We start from the raw sequence: 15,779 nt of genomic DNA on the forward strand, positions 1-15,779 counted from the left end.
GCCCGGCCCCGGCCCCGGCCCCGGCCCCCCCCGCCGGCGTGGGGCTGAGAGCCCCCGGGACCGGCAGGGACTGAGCCCGGGGGAGGGGATGAACGGGGTGCCTGTGGTCGGACGGCGGCTATGGGGTGGGACATAGACCCTGGGGTGGCACAGCATAACCAGGGATGACAGGATACCCGGGGCGGGATGTGGAGCTTGGGTGGGAGAGATCCATCAGGGTCGGATGGGGTCACCACGGATAAGGCGAAATCCCCATTGTAGGACAATATTCCCGAAATGGGAGGATCCCTGAAATCAGCAGGTCCCAAGGGTCAAGGGGCTCCCTGGTGTCTCACATGGTCCCCTCAAAGAAGGTCCCATGAGATCAGGGCAGACCCCTGTAGCAAGATAGTGCCTGAAATCAGAGAGTCCTCAGGGTCAGGCAGGGTCCCGGGGGTGAGGCAGGGTCCAGGGTGGCACAGTGTCCCTGGGGCTGGGGTCAGGTCAGGCCGCAGGAGCAGCAGGACAGGGCACAGGGTGTAGAGAGGCAAGGGATGCTCCTCGCAGCCAGCATGGAGCAATGCCCAGGGCTCAGGTCCATGTACCCATGTGCCTCTCTCAGCTACAGCGGTGGCTCCTGGCCATGGGGTGGTCTCTGGACAGTGGTTTTTGGCAGAGGGATGATGCCACTCATTCACCCAAGGAAAACAGCTGGGGAATGGTCTTTGGTGGCAGAACTGGTTAACACTAGTCATGCTCAGAGCTATTGTTCTCCACTGGTATTCAGCTTTGCAGACTTCTGCAGCTATTTCAGGCCTGCTGGAGGGCTCATGTACCCAACAGCCTGCCTGGTTTTTCTTCTAATTATTTCAGTCAGTCTAAAAAAAGACATTACCTCCCTCTGCAAACCTTGCCTCTCCATTGTTCTCAGCACAGAAAATAAGAAGGAAAGGAGAATAAAAGTCTGACACCCTCTACTTCCAGGTTAAATGCTCTTCTGCATAGGTATGGCAAGTGCAGGGAGGAAAAACAGGAGGCAGCTTCTGCTAACCAGAGGTGGAAGGGATAGCAGAGCATCCATCAGGGCTGGCTACCCCCATCCTGCAGGGCCAGGGGTTAATGGAGGAGCTGGGAATCACCCTGGGACACACCAGGACTTGAAATGAGAAATCCTCATACTGTCAAGGCGCGTTGACATGAGAATGATTGCCGTGTCAGCAGAGAGACATCTCGTATGGGAGGGAGAAGCTAATAGCTGTGCTGTGATGAATCTGGGTTTTGACAAAAGGCTGAGGCACCAACACACTCAGAAAAGCCAAGGGAGGACAAACAGAGTCTAACTGGCTGTCCCTGCTGTGAGCAGGGAGAGAACATCAAGAGGGAGGATGCATCGTGCTGACCACCACGGTCAGGGCATTGCCAAGCACTGCACTTGCCCTCCCTCTCCTCTCACCTGCAGGATTTTGGGGTAGGACCCTCCTGTTTGTTCCACTTGCACAGGGCTGCAGGAGCAGCAGGGGCTGAGCCAGGACTGGAGCTCCTAAGGGAAACTACACACAAATAATTATTAGTGATAATTAGCAAAAACACACTGATGACATCTCCTTCCTATCGGCTTAGCTCCGGGTTTGGCAAAGGCTCCGGTCTCACTGAGACAATCCCCATGTTGTATAAACACCTTCTGTGGCCTCCCCTGCTCCTCCTCCATGGCCAAGAGCCAAATTAGGCAAAGAAAATGCTGCCACAAGCGTCAGTGATGGCACAGAGGGGCCTGGCCAGTGGCCAGGGGTTTGACAGCATCCTTCAGATTCCTTCGTTACCTGACACAACAGGCACCTCTGAAAGATATGACAAAATCCTGACTGGCCATCATCATTCAGAGCTGACACCAAGCCAGGGTTAGCTCTCTGCTGCCTAACACCCGGTGGGAGCTGGTTTAAAGACATATTTTCTTTGTTTAATTTCCTGAGCCATCAAAATGGGATTTTGGGTGGGAAGTGGGATTATCCCAGCTCACCCACAGCCTTCTCAGAAGGAGTGTGAGAGCAAGACAGGGTGTCACAATGCCAAGTGTGGCTCCAGGATGGTGCCAGACATCACAAAATGAACTATTGAAAAAAGATTATATTTTAGCCAGGCTTTTAAAACAACCAAAAAACCCCCAAATTACCGGAACTGTTGTTCAGTATTCTGTTTTCCTGGCAGGGCTGGGGGAGGTGAGGGGAAGCCTCTGGCTGTACAAATAGGGTGGGGGCTGTGGTTCCAACTCTCCTGGAAAATTTTAATCGGTCAAAAAGTGAAGAATATTTTTAGCATGCCGTCAACGTGCATGTGAGGACGTGTGTGCTGTGAGAGCGTGAGGTGCAGAGGCCACTTCCCTGTGATTTATCAGCTGTGTTCACCCTTGCAGGCAGACCTGGAGAGACCCACTGTGAACCCCCAGCGCTGCAGGGCAAGCTGTCATTTGCAAGAGGATGTTCAGTTCACAACAACAGGGAGGTTGGTCTAAAAATGCTGCCGGGAGAGGTGTTGGGCACATGTCTGCAGCTGAGTCGAGCTGCCCTGTTGTCTTCTTCATTGATAAGAGATGGTGAAATGCTGCTGCAGCAAAGTGAAACAGAGTCACGAGTGACACCAGGGAGGGTGGGATGGTGAGTCACAAACTGAGGAAGTTTCTTTGCAAGAGGACCCATGAGTCCTCCTGCTCTGTGCCTCAATGTCTGCATTTGGGGTCTTGCAAAATTTGGGGGGCAGGATGTAGAGGAGTTCCATGGTGCTCAGTGTCAGGAGGTCTGACTGCAGAGACACAGCTTCCCCAAAGCCACTCAGGGGTGAGACAGGACTGGGCTGGGTGGGGAATCCCTCCTGCCCTCCCAAACGTGGACAAACCAGTCTCTCCAGCCACAGACACCACATTAGAGAGCTGTGGTCGCCCTCATGTCTACCTGCCATCCTTTCCCTGCTCCAGGCAGGGAGCTCTGTCTCCTGCATCCAACCTGAGGTACCTCATGACCAGGGTCAGCCACTCCACCTGCTCTCGCCTTGGTTTGCCTCCACTTCAAATGGCAATAACCCATCTCTGGGGCACTCTGAAGCCAAGTTCATTAGTGTCTGGCTTCATTAATTGCTTTGAGCAAGGCTGGACAGACAGAGACTCATTATGGCAATTGCCCAGTTATCTGCTCAGTGTTGGGGAGGAGGAGGTGAACATGCCTGTGAGACTGGAAGCCAGTGCTGGGCTTGGTGAGGCCACAGGACTCCTGAGCTGGAGGAGAAATCCTCAACCCCTTTACATGCATGGCAAATTAATGGGGATGTTCTTAATTTCTTCTCTTTGGTTGGGGCTAAAAAAAAAAGATCCAGAGAAAGTGCTGGATCTGAATGGATGTGCAAGAGTAGGGCTAAATTCAGGCTCTTGATGCCAAGTAGAGCCCGTGGCACTTTCTCCTTACAGCTGCATCATGGTGGTGGGACTTAATCAGTTCTCAGGTGGAGTGCAGTCCTCCAGACTACTTGTGCTAGACAAGAAGTGTGGGGTGGCCAAATCCTTGGGTGACACATGGGGAATGAGCAGCAGTAAAGGCTGGGGGAGATGGGAGACCACACATCTGGAGCTGGCATCAAAGAAGGTCTCTCTTCACCTGTCCGCATGCTTTCTGGGCTTAAATCTTATGTTTTACGGACAAGCCATGTGAAAGGATGGTGTTTCCAGCCATGTTCCCTGCTGCAATGGGGCAGCCTGGGTCATTGCACTTGGTCTGAGGTCTGGCCAGTAGCTCCTGACCTGCCAAAATCCTGATTTTACCTGTTTTCCTCTTGGCTGATACCAGTCCAAGGTTCTGTCCAAATCAAACCTGGGCTTTCCAGCTACTCATGCTCCCTATTTTAGTTACATGTCTGGAAGAGAAGACCCAGCTATCTGCCAAAGCCATCAGCCTCCAAGCACTCGCAGAAACTCGTGTGCTCTCCCTGCTGATCTTGCTGGTTTTGTAACAAAAAGCAGTCTTGGCTGCAGAGGATGTCTGGTGCTCACAGGAGGGACAAACCAGATCCAAAATTGTGGGTAAGGAGGTCATTTGCTGGGAGAAAATGGGGGAGTTGAGGGGTTTAAATGATCTTAAAACCAGCAGTGAGTTGAAGGAACGTGGCCAAGCCCTGTAGCACGATGGCAAGTGGGCAATGAGCGATGCTGCTTTGTGCTCTCTTCTTCCTTTCTGTTTTAACTCAGCAGGAACAGTAAGCCCTGATGAAAGACAGTGGGTGCAGGCTGGAAGAGGTGCCTGATGATGCCAGAACATCACTGTTGGTGTCCAGCTGATGGCCACAGTTCGTGCACAGGCAGGAAAGGTGGGAATGAGTGAAGCACCTGGTGAATGAGGGCTCAGGAAAGCTCTCCTTCTCCATTTATGCATTGGGTGAATGGGAGCAGTGTGGGGCTGAAATAGGGCTGGAATAGGATAGTCCATGATGTTTTTAGTCCCCAGATCTTTCAAAGCCAGGGCTGTGCTCCACATCCTGCAGGCAAAACCCAATCCCTGTGTAAATGGCTTGGAGCAGCTTCCCACCTCCCTCATCTCATCATCCTGTGCCTGGAGCAGTTGCCTCTGGGCTTTCCCAACAGCTCTGCACTGTTCCTGGCCTTCACTGACATCTCCAACAATGACAAAATATGCCAAAAATAACCCCTGCTCTCCAACAGGAAGGTGGGATATAAACACACTGACTGTTTGTTAGTGTTAGTGCTTGCCAGGCTTTCAAACCGGACTGAGTTTGGGGGGGATCACTTCCTGCTCCACAGTCCTGACCTCCCACTGCCTCCCTACTCTGTCCAGGCACAGGAGTTCCCCAAAACACCTCTGGTCTGTGTGTGTCACTTTGAGAAGATGAGGCTGCAGCCACAGAGGTGCTGAAGGGATTTTTCTGTGTGAGTTTGAGGTGAGGCAGCATCTCTGGGTGCATTGCAGCCACCAGCTTTCCTCTATGAAATGCAATATTGGGGTTCTCCTGGAGCTTCTGGGATATATAAAAATATTATATATATAAATATCCTCAGAACCTTATTTTGTTTGCTGTGGCAAGAAACAAACCCTCAGAGAAGTGTGATCTGGTACCTGTAGCACTGATGAACCCAATTATATGATGCTACTTTGTGTGCTCTTGCTCTCAGGGCCCTCCCTGGCCATCCTGATTCTGATCTCTGCCTGATTCCTGGGGACAAATCCTGCTCTGAGGCTGGCAGGTGCCTGCTGTGCAGACTGGCAGGGGAGCAGCTGGGGATGTGCCAGCTGTCCCTGAGCACAAAGAGACCTGCAGGTTTTGGGAACCTATGACTTGCCCAGTGAGCAGCCATGGAGTTTGTGTGAAATGATGTTCTCTCTGATTTAGATAAGCATGTGAGGAACACAGGGAGGCAGCAGAAGGGGTTAAATCAATAGTTACATTGAAATCAATATTCTGATTTATGCTCCTGTCCCAGTGATGCTGACTTCCTTTGCCCCCTGGTTCAAGGGTGCAGACATCAGTGGCTCATTCCGAGACACTGTTTCAATGGATTTTGACAGACATGCTGTGGGATTGGGCTGGTTTGCTGGTTTTTGTTGGGAAGAGGGGCAGCAAAAATGAAACAACTTGACCATGGCTATGGTCTGTGCACCTAACTTGCTGGTGAGACTGGGTCCCCAAAATTGGGTGTATAAAGGAGTATCAGCAGTCCTTTCTCACCTCTGGGTTTCCCTGCAGATGCTGATGGCCAAATTCCTACTGCCAGTAAACCCTTTCACGTGCAGGGCTTACTGCTGTGGCCCATTGTGTCTGAGACAGGCTCTGGAGGTACTGCCCATGGCTGAGCAACCAGTGTGAAACACTCCCCCTGTGACAGTTTTCCTCCCAGCATGGGTTCATCCCCCTTTAGCCCCCAGTGAGGTGGTACTGGGACCACAAGCACTCTGCATCCCTCTCCCAGCACTGTGGCCACCTCCCAGCCTTTCCAGTGAGACCACAAGCTTAGTGACCAACTGCCCAGCTGTGCCAGTGTCCCACCTGACACAAACCCGTGGATGGAACAAGCTGTGGGATCCAGAAGAAGGTCTGACTGAGAACATGTGGGAAATACTTCCTTTCTAAAATTTCAAAATGTCATTAATATCAGTAATAACTGTTACGAGCCTGAGTAGGGCAAGGAGAGGAGCTCAGACTTTCTGACAGCCACAGCCTTTGCAATAACGCCTGTCTGGGCAGCCTCGTGTGGTACCAGGTCCTTGCTGCCTCCAACATCTCTGCCACACTGTCTCCAGCATCGCTGCCATACCGCCCACATCCCTGCCCCATCCCTCCCCTCAGCCTTTCCCTTTAGCCCCTCTCAGCCCATCCCGTTAGTCCCCCGCAGCCCGAGCCCCGCTGCTCCCCGGGCAGCAGCAGCAGCCCAGCCCGAGCCCCAGCGCTGTCCTTCCTCTCGCCCTTCCTCCTCCCCGGGAGCGGCGTGGTGCCATCCCCACCTAGTGCCTGCCCGGCGCACCGGCCGCGGGCAGCCGCGGGGCTCCCCGGGCTCCTCGGGCTCCGGGGACCGTGGCGTCTCCTCCAAGCCCCGGCTGCACCCGGGCACCCCTGACATTGACCTGCGGGGGAATTTCCTGCCCTGGCCCCGAGGCAAAGGAACGGTGGGAGGAAATGAGCTGATGCAGCCTTTGCGCTTCTCCGGAGCATGGGGACAGGCAGAAGCCTCCACGGATCGTACATCTCCTGGGGCTGTTGGCCTCTTCATGCCCCATCCTGCGGCCCGGGAAAACCAGATTCCCCCCTTTCCAGGACAGGGAACCCAGCTGGGGACGAGGGAAAGTGCCACATGCCATCCCCAGTCACTGAGTTTGTCCCATCAGTGGGGCTGGACCCCTTTGGGCATCACTTTGGGGATGCTCCTGCACATCACAGCTTTGGAGTTCTCAGTGGCATTTCCCAAGGACACATCCCCACGGACCCCACATGTTCCACTGCCTGGGGAGCATCACCTTCCTCACACCCCTCCAGATCCTGTTAGCAGCAGTTGCAGATGTCTAGGGCAGAGTAAGAAGCCAGGAAATGCCTTCAGCAGTGCCCCCCTGTACCAAGTCTGCTCTTGTCCCCCTCGAGCCCATCAGAGCCACAATGTCTTTAAATTTTCCTTCCCGTCCTTCACCCTGTTGCACTTCAGATCCACACACAGCTTCTCACCAGCCCTGTCCCTGTGGCCAAGGGCTGTTCTCTCTGCCCAGGTGCTGTGCAAAACCCATCTCTTTTGGTCTGTTCAAGCCACCCAGGGCATCCAGAGGTATCTCCTCCTCACCTGGAACAAGGAGGTGAGCAGTCATCCTCTTCTCAACCACACCAGCTTCCCCAGGCTTGCAACATCCTTCATCCAGTATAATTTTGGTTGGATGGACCTTCTACATGTTGCTGCATCCAGTCTTGGAAGGAAGTGGCTCTGCACTGACACTTTCCAAAATGTTGTGCTTTTTTTTGTGCTTTCCTATCTTTTGTCTGGCTCCACCACCCCTGGCTATTGCACAGGCAATTTCCTCAGCTCCCTTGGGTGCTGTGGCCTTGCTGTCCCAGCCCCATGGGAGGTATCAGGGTCCCCTGGAGTCTCCCCATGGCTCAGGGATACCCAGAGGGATACCCAGAGGGAGGATGCTCTGCAGGGGGATGCTCCTGCTTGCCCATGGGGTACTTTGGAAAGCTGGGAATATGCTCAGAAATTTCTGAAGACCACAGGAAAGCATGGGAAAGGTGGACTGCAGGGTGGGAGAGGAGGCAGGAAGAAAGGAAGATTAAGGGGTGATGTGGCCTTCTTCATATTTCCTGATGAAACAAAGAAAAAGCCCAACACTGCCCCTATTTTTTCTTGGAAAACCCCTTGCAGCTCAGCCCTGAAAGCAGGATTCAGCAGCTTGGCGCAACTCAAATGTTTCCTCTGCTGCTTTAAAGAAAATGTTGGAACAGAGCGGGCTTAAAGCCTGCTGAAGAGGCCCATTTATCTGGGAACTGAAAGAAAATATTGGGATAATATTTGGAAAAGCCTGTGAATGGGCATGGCCCAGCATGTGCCGGGCAGCAGCAACCTGTGAGCTGCAGGGGGAGAAGCCACCCTCTGCGTGTGGTTAATTTTCCCCTTTTCCCTCATTTCCTTCCCATTTCCTTCCTGGCTCTGAAAGGTTTTGCCGTGCCTGGGTGGGTCCTTGAGATGTGTTTCCCCCAGGAGAGTGGTAGTGCTGGAAGAAAAAGGGATTTTTCATGAGCAGGGTGGGCACAAACTGCCCAGTCTGAGTATCTGGGGGGGCTGATGGGGAGAAGGTGTTTCTTTCCCCTGGTTAACAACTGAGGCTGATCTGCAGGATGAACTTAATCAGATATCACTGAAAACAGGGTTGATTCCTGACTAATTGGTCAGTAATAACCATTTAATTGGCAAAGCTGCAGTGAAGCTCTAGCCCTCCCTTCCCAGAGCCATTAGCAGCATCTATTTTAACATTTGGAGCCTGGCTGGGATTCAGTAAATGGGGTTTTGTTGGGTTTTTTTTTCATGTTTAAAAACATTAACGTGTGTTCAGAATTCAGTTGGACATCTCATTTGCCTTTGAAGCATAATTATGCTTGATGAGGACTAATAAGCAGCTTTCAAATCGAGACCAGGTTAGCATCTCTCCTGCTGTCTCCTGCAGGGAAGCCGATACTCCACAGCAGCTGATTTTTATGGGACTAATACAGATATGTCCAGGGTTCTGTAGAACCCTACTTTGTCTTTGACTGGCTTTTTTTTTTTTTTAAAGGGTCTCTTTCCACCTAGGATGAGTTTTTATTGTTGTGGAGTTTTGCTCTGTATGGGATTTCGCCGTGAATCTCAGGGTGCTTTTGCAGGATGCAAAGCGTATTTTGCTGAAAACAAATAACTTTTTTTTACCCCCCATCTTCCAGCCTCATCAGGAAAGAAAATAAACATTGGAGCATTTTTTTTTTCAATGTGACAAAGGGAAACTCTAAATTCTCAGCCCCAAACTGATCCCAAGTCTTGAGACATGGTGTTGGCTGGAAGCCTGGCTGCAGGCTGCAGCAGATATTGCCAGTCCCTGGCAGGGATGATGGTTGATGGGCAATGGCTGATGATTGAATTGGTGTCGAGGTCGGCCCTGCTCCAGCACCAGCGCCTGCCCTAAGGTGGAGCTGCTTCTCTTTCAGCATCGTGGCCGCCCAGAAAACTGGATCCAGTCTGGTCACCCAAATCCTGCCTGCCTGCAGCTTCTGAGCAGGGCTCAGACAAAAGGAAACCCATCCAAACTGTCAGCTTGTTTTGTTTTCCGTGCTCCCCCGTTGGAATTCCATGGCAAAGGTAAGCTCACTTGGAGATTAGGCTTTGGCAAGTCTTGTTATGCTACTGAAACCCCCAGAAATGCCCTTGGTGAGCCCCAAGCATGCTCTGCCACTGGGATGGGGAGTGAGTCCTGGTCCAGGCTTGCCAGGGGATGAGGGGAGACAAACCATGGGACATCCCCTTCTCTGCCAGAAACTGTCCCTTCCGAATGGTGCTCCTTCTGTCCTTTACCAGCAGAGCCCCTCCACAGTCCCACAGGGCTGCTCTCACCCATCACTCCCACAGCCATCTCTCTGGCAAATCCCAAACATGCTGCTCTAAACCCCTCAGATTACCAACTGAGTCGAAGTACTCCCAAAATCAAAAGGTGGCAAAGGAGAAAATCTCTTCTGTCCTGTTCAGGCATGGCTCTGGGGGCTGGTAGGGAGTTAATGGCCACCAGCCAAAAGCTGTGGGGGAAAGACCTTTGGTTGTGAGGCTTGGTGCTTGGGCAGCTCTCCTGAATTTTTTTTCTAAGACATTTTGCAGCAATTAAAGAGCTGCAGGTAAATGCCAAACCCCAGATCCTGGCAAAGGTGCCAGCTGCTCTGCAGTCAGGACAGACCCAGCCACTGACTCCAGGCTGACCATGTTCCAGCCCTAAATAGCTGCTTTTCAGGGACAGGTGGGTCACAGCAAACTTTATTTTTCTGGAAACAGCAAGCACATTGTGCAGGGCAGGCTTTCCAAGGATGCTCCCCACACCCTTTTCAGGAAATACCATGCAGCTCTCCTTCGTGCCATGCCAATTTTTTTTTTTTAATTGGCATAAATGATAGCCTCGGCAAGGACACACCGTGTTTTCCCTGGGCTGTCGGATTTTATTTTGAAATCGCTGCTGGTTTGATCTTTGCATCTCTCCACCCCCAGGTTCATCTCTCTCTTCTCATGTTTCTGCTCCTGGTGCTTGCTCCAGTGCAATGGGATTTGCTGGGAAGTGAAAATGCAGTGGTGGGGCTCATCCTGTGCCAGTCACAGGACTTTGGGTACATCACCACACCTGGGAATGAAGTAGGAGAGTTGTGTTTGATCTGAAAAAGCCACCACAGTGAGCAGACAGTGGCTGTCCCTTCCTGGTGACCCCCAGCCCCTTTGAAGAGTGCAGCTTTTGATCCCAAGTCCAGCCCTGGAGCCATCATTCCAACAGCAATGGCTGTGCTTCCTTTGGGGGAACCTGAAATAGCCTCCCCCTGCATGGTGACAACATGTCCCCCACGTGGCACTGGTGTAACCGGCTTTTCCAAGACCTGCTCTTCCAGGGGTGGAGTTGGGTTGGCTTGGTTTATTGCCAGCACCCTCTTGACTCTGATGCTTCTCCCTGGTACAAAGCTCTTGGATGAAGTGGGATGGTGGTAACAACCAGGAGAGGAGGAAGAAGGATTCCTTCTTCACATGTGGGATAGGTGCCACCAGGACACATCCCTGCGGTCCCCTCCCTGTCTCGGCATCCTCTCCGGGTAAAGCATCTTCCCATTCTACCATCCCTATATTGGGCTTTTCCTTCCTTGCCCTAATTTCCAAAATAACAATAAACCTCAAATATATTTGAGATGGGTGAAAAGGCTTGGGTTTGTTCCTTTTTAGTTTGAGACCAAGCACACAGGCAATAACCTTTGACTGATTTTTCCACCCTATGAATATGTGTGCTGGGCCCAGCAGTCCCCAGAGTGCTCCTTGGTCACCAAGCTTCAATTGTTTCTAAACTTCAGGATCCATCTTTTGGATATTTTTTTCAGGCCTCAGTCCATAATGGTCCCTTTCTCTTTTATTTTTTATTACTAGCATTTTTACCAGGCTGACATTTGGACTAGGCAGGGAAATCTTGCCTGCTACACCAATACCTGACAATCAAGATTTAATCTTTCTGGAGAGGAAGAACGCATCAGATGGGGGGAAAAAAATCAGATATCTGTGAAATTGCAGAAAAGCGGAGCAGAAGGAGCCTGTGGGAAATCTGCAGCCCAGCCTGGAGCAGTGCAGTGACTGCGCAAGCCCCGACCATTGCCGGACAGATGTTGGTCTAATTACAACTAAAACCTCTGGCGCTGGGGATGCTCCACTCCCTGTACCCTGAGTGTATCATTGCAGCCGGGCAGCCTCTCTAATCCCCAGTTTAAATCCCTTTGGCTGCTGCCTTCAGTGCTTGGAAGAAGTGCTGGATGGCAGAAAACCATTGGCACATCCTCCTTGGTCATCCCTGTGGTTCTGAGTTCTTCCACCCTGGCAGGAGCACTTTTCCCCTGTTATTTTCCCCATTTCTCACTGAGAGCTGCCAGGGATCAGAGATTTATAAAGAGGGTGTTTCAAGAATTTGGAAATTAATTTCCCTGTACCTGCAGTGTTGTGACCAGGGCTGGGCACCAACACAGAGCTGCCGCTTGTCCCCACCTCCTTGGGCCTTGCTCCACCTCATCCCCTCCTTCCTCTCCATCACATTTGATGTCACCTCTTCAGTCTGAAAGCAGTTTAATCCAGATTTAGAAAGGGAAGGAAAAAGGCAGGGACAGGATTTTTCCAGTGAGCATGAATCTCCTGGGAATTCACCCAGGGCTTTCCCAGCTACAAATCTGGTGGCTGCTGCACGGTGACAGCAGCAGTGTCTTTGCCAGAGCCCATGTGCTGCTGTGACGCATCAGCCGTGGGGGTGAAGCTCCACAGTGGCTCCAAATCTTATTTTCCACTGGCAAGTTTCACTGGCAGCTCACTCGTGTGCAGGATTTTACCATTAATATCCCCAAAACCATCTGGCCACTAGTGAGTCTGGGGTTATTTTAACACCAGAAAGGGCAAGCAGAGAAAAGAGATTGTTTGAGATGAGTGAATATAAATGGGAGAATACCGATTTCTCCTGCAGATTTACAAGTCCCTGGAGGGGAGCAAGGACAGTGGCTGAGAACCTGGTGCTTTGCAATCGGTGCTGTATGCTGGAGGGAGGCAGGGCAGCTGCTGGAGGATGCTGGAGGCCTCGTGCTGCTGGACAGGTTTGAAGGCTGGTGCTAATGAACTGGTGTTAATGGGCTGGTGTTAATGGGCACCCTGATGGCGAGAAGTCAGCACTGGAGCCGTGCAGGGGCTGGAGCTGGGGGGTTCTTCCACATGGGCTGTCACCAGAGAGTGAAGAGTCAAGCTGCAGTAACTCCCCGGTGCAGACAAGATCCTGAACCGCATTGCTTTAATTACGCCAGCGCAAATTCACTCATTTGGTTAAGCCTGGGAGCTACAGAAGGAGCTATTTCCAGGTGTGCTGGTTTAATTACTGCATGCCCTGGATTACCCACCGTGCACAGCTGCATGGCTTGGCTTTGTCGGGCTCTCTGGCACTCTGGGACAAGTTCGCAGCGATGGCCCTGCTCACGCCTCTGCACGTCCCAGCACACAGGCTCTGCTTGGGTCAGATAAATGGGTTTTAACCTGATTTGTGCTGTAATCTCCATGTCGACAGGCTCTCATCATGCACAGGATAAAACCCCAGCTCCTGTGGTCGTGGCCCTGTGGGGTTTCACTGGGCAGCTCCTGCCAGCCAGGCTGGCAGATGACTCCAAGCCAAGTGGCTTCCCTTTCCTGGGACACCTCTGGACTGTGTGTGTTTGCAAAACGGCTTTTGTTTGCTTAACTCCTTGCACTGGAGCAGGCAGAGGCACAGATCCCACTGTCCTGTCCCTCCTCCACATGCAGGGACAGGATGACAGTCCTGCTGTCCAGGGTGGGCAGCTCAGTGCCAGCCCTGCCATCACACCCCTGGAAAAAATAGCACCTTTTGGGTGCGTTATTTGTACTTTCCTTTTCTGAATATGCCTTAAAAAGAAGGGTTTGGTTTTCAAAGAAACAGCATTTAAATTATGTCCTTCCCTGCTCGTCCAGCTATTTGCTGTAATCTTATTGCTGTACAGAGCAACGAGTGTGCGTGGGACGTGGTGGGATTTTAACTGTAATTCATGGACAGATATAAAATGCCAGGGTTATTATGAATTTTATTCAGGAGAGTTTAAATGTTACTGGTTCAGCAATACCTCTCACCATGCTTCCTTTGCAGCAGCTTCTGTTTAACTTCTCAGCTCACAAAATTTATTGTATTGCTGGTGTCTCGCTGTAATTCTCCAGGTTTTCAAATAATCCCAGGAAAAGAGTTAACTGGAGACTCTGCCTTAGACTACATCCACTGGAAAGCATGTGGGGCCAAAGTCTGTTTTTCCTGACACCCCTGGTAAATCCCATGGGTTCATTGGGAAAAACTGCCACTCTCAGTTTCAAAATTATGTCAGTGGGAGAGGGGTCAGGAGCAGTGCAGGGACCACAGTACACCAAAACCTGTGTCCCAACGTTGCAGTCAGCATTCAGGCAGGGCTCTCACCCAACTCACATGCTGTTGCAGGCTGAGCTGGGCAGCCCTGGACCCACAACAGGCCACAAGGTTTTACTGGTACCAGTAACATTTTCCCAGGCAGGTACATTGGGAGTTGTGGGGAATGGCCTTGGGATGGAAGATCTGTGGTGCAGGTTGTGGCTAGATTTTGATGGCTGTGATGATGACCACTGCAGTGGAATGCAGAGCACTGTCAGACATGGATTCAGCCTGATTCTCCAGGGATTCACTCATTTTTCATCACCTAACACAGACACAATGAGATTTTGCACACACACCCACACAAAGGCAACCCTTTTCCCGTCTTCACTCTCTTCTGAAAAGCTTCAGAAAGCTTTTCCCACTGACGTACCCTAAATGCTCCCTGCTGCTGCCAGAGCTCATTCTCCCTTCTCTGCTCCCTGTGAAGATATTTCGCCCCTCCTTTGCATCCTCTGCCAACAGCAGCAGCACCCTCAGACCTTCCACAGCAGAGTGAGGTAGATGTTGTGAAACCAAAGGGTTTTCTTTCATCTATTCCCACCTCTCCTCTGGTTCTGCCCCGCTGCATCTCTCTGGACGTGCATCGCACACGTAGCACGCCCAGCACCCGCCAGCCTTGCTCATCCATCTCACACACCTTAATCAATGGGAAACTTGAGGAAAAGCCCATAAACCAGATGGGAAGTGAGGATTGGATTTGCAATGTGCTGGTACTAATGGAAACCATCCTTCACTGCATAATCAGAAGGAATGGCCACACAAAACCCATCATTTCTGCCCAGGGTGCACACGGGCCAGCCCTGCAAGGACATGTGGGGTGATGTGCCCTGGAGGCTCCAGTGTTCCCTCAGTGATTAACCCACAGTGACTTCCATGGGCAACAGCTTATGGTGGGTGCAGGGTCACCAAACTCCACAATGCCTGCAAACTGTGGCAGCATATTGTCACATCCCTAATGCCAGCACAACACTGTTTGCACACAGAAACCCTCCAAACCCCCATTTTGCTGATATTTCTAATTTCCCAGGACAAGCCTGCCTGTGGCACAGGGTCACACCTCAGTCTGGCCCCTCCATGTATTTGCTGCCTGCAAATGGGTCAAAGCCATCCTAATGCAGGAGCTGCCAGAGGATTTTGGCCTTCTCTGATGCAGAACAGGCTCTCTATAAATTTCCCTTGGATTAATCTCACCGCTGAGCTGGGAGTACTTCCCTATTCCCCCAGGCTGTCGCTAGCTCACCTGCCCAGTGGTGTGGCTGCTACAAATGGGTGGCACCAGACTGTGATTTTCCCCTCCAGCTCCTCCACTCCTTGGACGCCCCCTCATCTTTCCACACCCGGGTGGGTTTTGCAAAGTTGTTTGGGGCTTGGGAAAGTGTTTGTATTCAGATGGATGGAGTGTGGGATGTGTGCCCCAAATACCACTGAAATCTGGTCAGGGTCTGGAAAACAGATGACACCCACTCCAGGTATCAGAGCCACCCTGAGACCATCCCAGCTGGAGTCTGTGGATGTAGCTGCTCATTGTCAGGGCCCTGGGAGCCCCGGGCACATTTCTGAAGCTGGGATGTGATTCAGGTGAAGCTCTGGTGTGATGTGAGTGGATGCAATGACACTGAAACATCCCTTCAATTAGGGCAGTCATCGGCTCCCTGCTGGCCTTGGCCCACGCTGGCAGGGAGGGCTGTGGAGCAGAGCATCCCTACCCTGCTCCTGAGCCTGGCCTTTGTGTGCCCCACCACCTTCTCCAAACAAAGCCCAGTTTCTAATATCCCACGAGGTCTCTGCTGTTCCCTGAATGGCATCCATGGGAGGTAGAGTCAGCACTCCAGCCCTTCTGCCCCTGCCCGTGGCTTAAGGTGGTGCCCGTCGGGCCTTCATGGCCAGGTTTATCCCCAGAGTCCTGTCCCAAAACCCTCCCCACCGGCCAGTTCCTCCTGGCCTTTCCCAAGCCCTCGAGGAGCTGGCTGGGGTTTGCCTGGGGGTGCAGGGGGAGTGCCAGGGGTATGGGGGTGGAGGGTGCTGGGGGTGGAGGGGAGATGCCCAGGGAATGTGGGGGCAGTGCTGGCGGGATGC

General features: G+C 52.1%; 1 protein-coding gene across 1 annotated transcript in view; it reads left to right on the forward strand.

The window, feature by feature from the left end:
* Nucleotides 1–12,213: 12,213 nt before the first annotated feature.
* Nucleotides 12,214–15,779, forward strand: part of PCSK6 (proprotein convertase subtilisin/kexin type 6) — a 38,288-nt gene continuing 34,722 nt past the window's right edge. Inside the window, exon 1 of the mRNA XM_085070338.1 lies at nt 12,214–12,339. Within this exon, the coding sequence (XP_084926464.1) occupies nt 12,280–12,339 (60 nt within the window). The 5' untranslated portion in view covers nt 12,214–12,279. The remainder of the gene's footprint in view (nt 12,340–15,779) is intronic.

The sequence above is a fragment of the Lichenostomus cassidix genome, chromosome 10, assembly GCF_008360975.1.
Source record: "Lichenostomus cassidix isolate B80296 chromosome 10, HeHo_3.0, whole genome shotgun sequence".
Taxonomy (NCBI): Eukaryota; Metazoa; Chordata; class Aves; order Passeriformes; family Meliphagidae; genus Lichenostomus; species Lichenostomus cassidix.